Here is a 6628-nt window from a genome sequence, read left to right as displayed (position 1 = left end):
AAACCTTAAGAATTATAGGTATGAGGAAGGAGAAAAAAAAACAGCTCAAATGCCCAGATCATGTTTTAAACAAAAGACCCAAAGACCCAAAACTGCAGCGTTGCCACAACACAGAGCAACAATAAGATATCCAAGAAGAATCCTGATGAGGGACCAGCATTGACAGTGTAATAGAAACCAGAGGCCTTGAACCAAACCGATGGCTCTTTGAAATGAACACTTGCAAGTAAAGATATATAAAGAGAGATGCTCCCCTTTTCCTTCCCCTACTCCTTACTGCCTGCAGCAGACTAGCAAGATGACTCTTACCAACTCAGGAAAGCAGGATTTGCTCCTACTTAGGCAGAACAACAAAGCTGGCCCTGTTCACTGAGGTGTATGCAACCCAGGCCCAATGTTGCAAGCAAGGCAGAAATGGACAAAGCCATTTACTGAATGACTCATTGTGTCACACTGCACCTTTCATGACAAGATTTTAGAAATTTTCCGTTTTCCCCTTTATTAAGTTTTGTTTTATTTGGGGGGGTGGACAGGAACAGAGGGTAGATAGGAAGGAATGGGGAAATGTATGGGATCAAGATATATGACTAAAAGACACATAGAATAAAAAAAGAATTTGTTTCCAAAAATACAATGTATTTTAATAAACTACAGCAGAAAAAAGTGCTCCTAGAGATTTATAGATTACAGTAGGTTATTATTAAGACAGTTCTTAAATAATATATTGTTTATGTATATATTTGCTAGAAAATAATATACACATGATGTTTCCATAAGGAATTCATAGTGGAATATTTTGGTAATCAATCAAATGATTCATAGCATTAAATTAAAAGAATGAAGTGATTCCAGCAACATATAGTAAAAAACATGAATACAGATATCACCATTAAAAACATAAAAATCTAGAAAAAGTAACCTTCAGTAACTACCACAATACAAAAGCCAGAGAGATATGTCAAAACAGCTGATATGGCCTATAATTTTCAGTAATCTTACTAGCACACTTAGGTGAAGTCAAAGTCACCGTTTTGAAGTAGCTGAGGTACATTTTTTAATGACGTCCTTCAGGGCTTCTTTGACTTGTTTGTTTCTTAAGGTATATATGAAAGGATTCAGTAATGGTGCAAGAGAAATTGTGAGTATGGCAATCCCCTTATTTAAAGCTACCCTCTCTTCTGCAGAAGGTTTGATATACATAAAAATGCAGCTGCCATAAGAGATGGAGACAACAATCATGTGGGAGGAACAGGTAGAGAAGGCCTTCTTCTTCTGCTGGGCAGAGGGGAACCTCAGAATTGTACTAATGATTTTCCCATAAGAGAACATTACTAGGGCCAAGGTAAGAAGGAGAATAATGATTGCAAAAATGAAATTGGTCAGTTGCATGAACCTTGTATCACTGCAGGAAAGTTTCAAGATGGGAGAGTAGTCACAGAAAAAGTGTTCAATAATAGTATCACAGAATTCTAAATCCAGACTTACAATGACTCCAGGGCAGATCGCCAACAAAGCAATTAAACAGCAAGTGCCAAACAGCGAAGTGCAGACTCTGGTGCTCATGATGGTTGTATAATGAAGGGGTTTACAAATGGCCACATAGCGGTCATAGGACATGACAGCCAGCAAGAAAAACTGTGCTATTCCGAAGAAAAAGGCAGCAAATAATTGTGTGAAGCAAGCCTTGATGGAAATAGTTTTATCCATGGTGACTATGCTGACCAGGTATCTAGGGACGCAGGTAGATGTCAGTGAGATTTCTAAGAAGGAAAACTTCTGGAGGAAGAAATACATGGGTGTCTTGAGGTGGGGATCCAGCAAGGTCAGAAGGATAATGGTAAGATTTCCCGTGATGCTCAGCAGATACATTATCAATAGGAAAAGGAAGGCTACAATTTGCAACTTTGGGTCGTCTGTCAATCCTAGAAGGATGAATGTTGTCACAAGTGTGTGATTTTTCATGTCTAAGTGTCTTCTAAATCCTTCCAGCCTGGAGAAAAGTAATAAATGTGAATTGATCTCATCTGAAAAGATTTAAAGGTGGCACGAAGAATCCAGCAAGGCAATGAGAAGGCAGTTTCCCATCTTCTGTGTCTCCACATTTATTCAGTGGTTAGAACTACAAGCCTAGCAGCTTACCCAGTCCCACCTCCCACATACTCATTTCTGATTCTTTTCAGCTGTTTTTTTTGTAGTTGGAAAAAAATCCTGTATTATTTTTGTGGCATCTACATATTTCTTCTTCCCCCCCCCATTTTGAAAATACAACTCTCACTCCTACTGTTTCCCAAGTAATATTTTAGACTAGTTTGAGTAAAAGACATTCTATTGAAACATCCTTCTTTGTTTTCACAAGGAAAGCATTTTTGTATGTTAGGATTATAATATATTTTGATCATGTTTCTCCTCCCCTCGTTCCCCGAAATCCTCTCTATCCACCCAACTTTATGCGCTCTCTCTCTCTCTCTCTCTCTCTCTCTCTCTCTCTCTCTCGCTCTCTCTCTCTCTCTCTCAAAAAAAAACTCCACAGAAAAATAAAATCAAAACAAACAAAACAAACGAAATAAAAATGTAACAAATCAAAACAAAATGAAACAAAAAGCTCTCCAAAAAGCCATAAAGTTTGTTTCTTGTTTGCCAACTACTTTTGGGTATCAGGCCTGTCCTGGAGTGTGGTTGATATATTCAAGAGACTCCATTATAGAGAATTGATTTTCACTTTGTCAGTTGGTATCAGCTGGAAATGGTTTCTTGGTTAGGAATGAGACCACATGTTCACCTTTCCTGTCTTCCACCTTTCCTGATTCAGTGGAGGTCTTGTGCTTGTTGCCAACAGTCTTATTGAGTTCATATGTGTGTCAGCCACATATATCTGGAAAAAACTGTTTTTTGGGAACATCCATCCTCTCTGACTCTTAGACTCCTTCAGTCTCCCTTTCTGCATGAGCCTTGAGGGGAGGAATTTGAGTTTTGAGATTGGGTTTCACTATGTATCCCAGGCTAGCCAGAAACTCACTATCCAAGGTGGTAATCCAAGGTGGTCTTTAAAAAAACACAACACAACAAACAAACAAACAAAAACATACATCTTTAATTGTGACTACACAAAAAAGATTAATATTATTTTTCCCTTGGAATTAGACCAGGTAAAATATTATCAGAAAAAATTAAAAAGTCTAATTATAAAAGTATTTAGGAAACATAAAAAGTGAGATAAATGTTTAGTTACTTTGGGTCTTGTCAGTAGAGTTGAACATCAGTATCATGCGGAATTTCTAAAGTCCACATGGATGTTCTCTTTGATAAATTTGGCATATGTTTGATGTGAAAAAGTTTATTATCTTAAGTTATAGTTTAGGTTAAAGTTATCCTGTATAGTCAAAGGTGATCTTACACTTACAGAGGTTCCTCTGCCTCCTGAGTGCTGGAATTTAAGGCATGCATCACTACATCCAGATAAGGAGCAAAATTAATGAAAATTAAATTTGAAATAAATAATTTAAAATGATTATTTTTTTAGTGGTATCTGTTAATTTCAGAGGTTTTTTGGTACTGCTAAATAGAATTAGTTTGGTTAGAAAAATAATTTTATGAATTTTCGATTTAAACTTACTTCAATTTAAAAAATAAGCATTTTACATTAAATTTAAAACATTTCTCCTCAATTGTTTTCCAGTTAAACTTGAGTGCCTTTGTTTAAGAAATAATTTTCATCCAGTACTTCCTCCAAAGTTAGCTATTATATTTCCTAATTTTTAAAGTTTGAATAAAAGTCACTGTGAGTTCCTATGGGCAAAGCTTTTCTAATAAACAAGAGTAACCAGTTTTCATATAGAGAAAGCTTAGCGAGAAAGCTTAGCTATGAGTTATGAGCTCTGAATTTCTCTAGTGCTGGATTTAGATGGAATAATCTATGTTGAAGACAGAACTATCCATAATACAACCTCTTCAGATACAGAATGATAAACACCAAAAATACTTACCTTCCTTGAGTTCAACAGAGGTTTTGTTTATAGATACACTGCGGAATTTTATTGTTGTATAAACATCCAATATGAATAATTCTTCCAAAATGAGCATTTTCCCTAACCCATACTTATCAGTTTTAATGGATAACATGTTCAGATTAAAATTCAGCTCATTTTAAAAGTAATTATATTTCTCACTCTTTAATCAGAATTCATTATGTTACATCCTTTAGTCCATTGTTTTGTTTCCCATACAAGGGGAATAATTAATGTCTTCCAAAACAGTAGTGTGCTCCTGTTTTGTTGTAACTGAGGAATTATAGCCACTGCCTCATCCCTTCAATAAGCATGACTTTGTCTCCAGACCACTGGAAGCTGTCATGTTCTTTAATAAAAAATTATGTTTTCACTCAGACTTGGTATAAAACCTTGGGGATTTTTGTGGAAAGTACACTAATTGACTATTTTCATCATTAAGTCTATAAGCAAAATAACCAAGTTAATAAAGAGTCTTAGTATCTATAGGGAATCTTGTAATGCTGATATTAAATGGCATCTAAGACCTATAGTAAAATTTCAATTTTCTTCAAAATGTGTTAAAATTCTTAAAACTTCTGAGCATGGGGGGCTCCTTAATTATCTTTTTAAAATATGTGAGAAGGGAATAGCTGTTATATCTACCTGTGACAATGTTAGCATAACCTGACAAGAAATACGTCTTCTGTAGGAGTCCACCTTATTTTATTCTTACAGTCTCAAAAAAAAGAAAAAGAAAAAACAAAACAAAACAAAACAAATGAACAACATCACATTGATATCTATTTACTAATAGCCTGGCTAGTAAACAAGACCTAACTAAATTTTCAGAAAGTAACCGAATGCAAATAAGTAGATAAAATCTCACAAGAAAACAATCTGAAACTCAATTAACATATAATCTAGACTAAAGGGAAAATTCATTCTGAAGTTACATGTAAGAACAAATTGCAGAAAATCAGAATATAAAATATTTTTATTAAGAAATCTATTATCAAAAGGAGTCCAAACTGATGGAAGATTAAGTAGTTTGTTACAGATGATGCCAAAGAGCGTTTCATAGATGCTGACATCATTAACTGACTGAGAAAACTACAGCATGGTCAAAAAAAAATTTCTGAGGAAGAAATAACACTTTGGGAAATCTCTAAAATTTAATTCTACCCTGAAAATAAAAAAAGACTCACTTTTTATGTAGTAAATGTTTTGTTGGCTTTGATGCAGTATGGAAATATGAAATAATTAAAAGAGTTGATAAGATAACGAATCTATGATGATTGATGTGACATAAAATAATTTTTAGATAACTAAGAATACTGAACTGAAGAAAGCAAAAATGAAATAGTATTTATTCTTTCTGTGTGGAGCTAAGGGAAGTTTATGATACACATATGATTAGGTGTGCCAGAAGAGGAGAAGTAGACCATAGAGCAGAAATGACATTCAAAGCAGCACCTACAGAATATTTTAGAATGTGCTGAAAGCTGTCATCTCAGTGGCTGAGGAGCCCTGTGACCGTCAAGTGAAAACGGCATTCCCTGGCCTGTTGATTGAGGACAGGAATGCACAGGAGCTAAATCCTATGACTTTAAAAAGCATAGTGGGATGGGTTTTGGGTTGTTGGCTGTTTTATGAAGACCATTTTTTCTTTTTTACTGAAAAAATTCATATAAGATATTTTTAATGCTTTAACTAAATTTTCATCATATATTTTGATCTTATTTCCCCAATATCTCCCATAATCTCCCAACCTCCAATTTTATGTTTTTTCTTTTTCTTTCTTACCAATAAGAAAAAAATGCACAAAGAAAAATGAGGCAAAAAGTTTACAGAAATAACACTGAGTCTGTTTTGTTTTCTTTAACTCTTCCTGTGCATGGGGCCTGCCTGAGATGTACTTAATATACTTAACAGCACTCCACTGGGGAAAACTTGTTCTATCTTGTAAGTGGATGTGAGTTGGAGATAGCGTCTTGGCTCTGGAAGGAACCCAAGTCTATTTTCCACTCTTACTGCTAGGTCCCCATCTGTCTTGAGCCTGTACAGGGACTCTCTGTGCTGCCACAACCTCTGTCAACCCTGATGCATCTAGAAGACATTATTTTCTCTTCTTACTAGATCCTTGAACCATGAGGGGAGGGCATTGATGAATGAACATGATCATGCACCTTCCACTTTTTAAAGTAGTTAAAAATATTGGATTTTATTATAACGTTTCACAGTCAACTTCTTGTTAATATATTTCATTAATTCTTTGATTTTTATACATGATTATAAAGCATTTTGATTGTGTTCACTTCCACTCCTCTTAATTTCTCTCCATTCCCCCATCAAACTTAACTTTGTTTCTCCTTTTTAAAATAATCCCAATTGTTCAATTTGTGATGTCCACATATTCATAAGTCATCCAATAAAGTGTGGTCAACCTACTAAGTGCCACAACTTCAAGGAAAATTGACTATCCTTTGATTATAAGCTATCAATGGTCAATAATGCCACAACAAAAGGCAGTCTTCTGAACCCTTGCCCCACCTCTCTGTAATGGGGATAGTCTTGAGTGTGTGCAGGTTGTGGACAGACACCCACAGCTGCCGTGAGTTCACAGATGCAGCAGTGCTGTCTTG

General features: G+C 35.2%; 1 protein-coding gene across 1 annotated transcript; it reads right to left on the bottom strand.

Moving 5' to 3' along the window:
- Positions 1 to 1023: 1023 nt before the first annotated feature.
- LOC119803634 (olfactory receptor 6C74-like) lies at positions 1024 to 1962 on the bottom strand. Its single transcript, XM_038315049.1, has one exon. The coding sequence runs from the start codon at positions 1960 to 1962 to the stop codon at positions 1024 to 1026; it is 939 nt and encodes a 312-aa protein (XP_038170977.1).
- Between the last annotated feature and the right edge of the window lie 4666 nt (positions 1963 to 6628).

The sequence above is a fragment of the Arvicola amphibius genome, chromosome 17 (assembly GCF_903992535.2).
Source record: "Arvicola amphibius chromosome 17, mArvAmp1.2, whole genome shotgun sequence".
Taxonomy (NCBI): Eukaryota; Metazoa; Chordata; class Mammalia; order Rodentia; family Cricetidae; genus Arvicola; species Arvicola amphibius.
This window is presented reverse-complemented; position numbering and strand designations above follow the sequence as displayed.

Bases quoted from the DNA above. Each gene is read 5' to 3' on its own strand.
- LOC119803634 (XM_038315049.1), bottom strand. From the start codon at position 1,962: ATGAAAAATCACACACTTGTGACAACATTCATCCTTCTAGGATTGACA.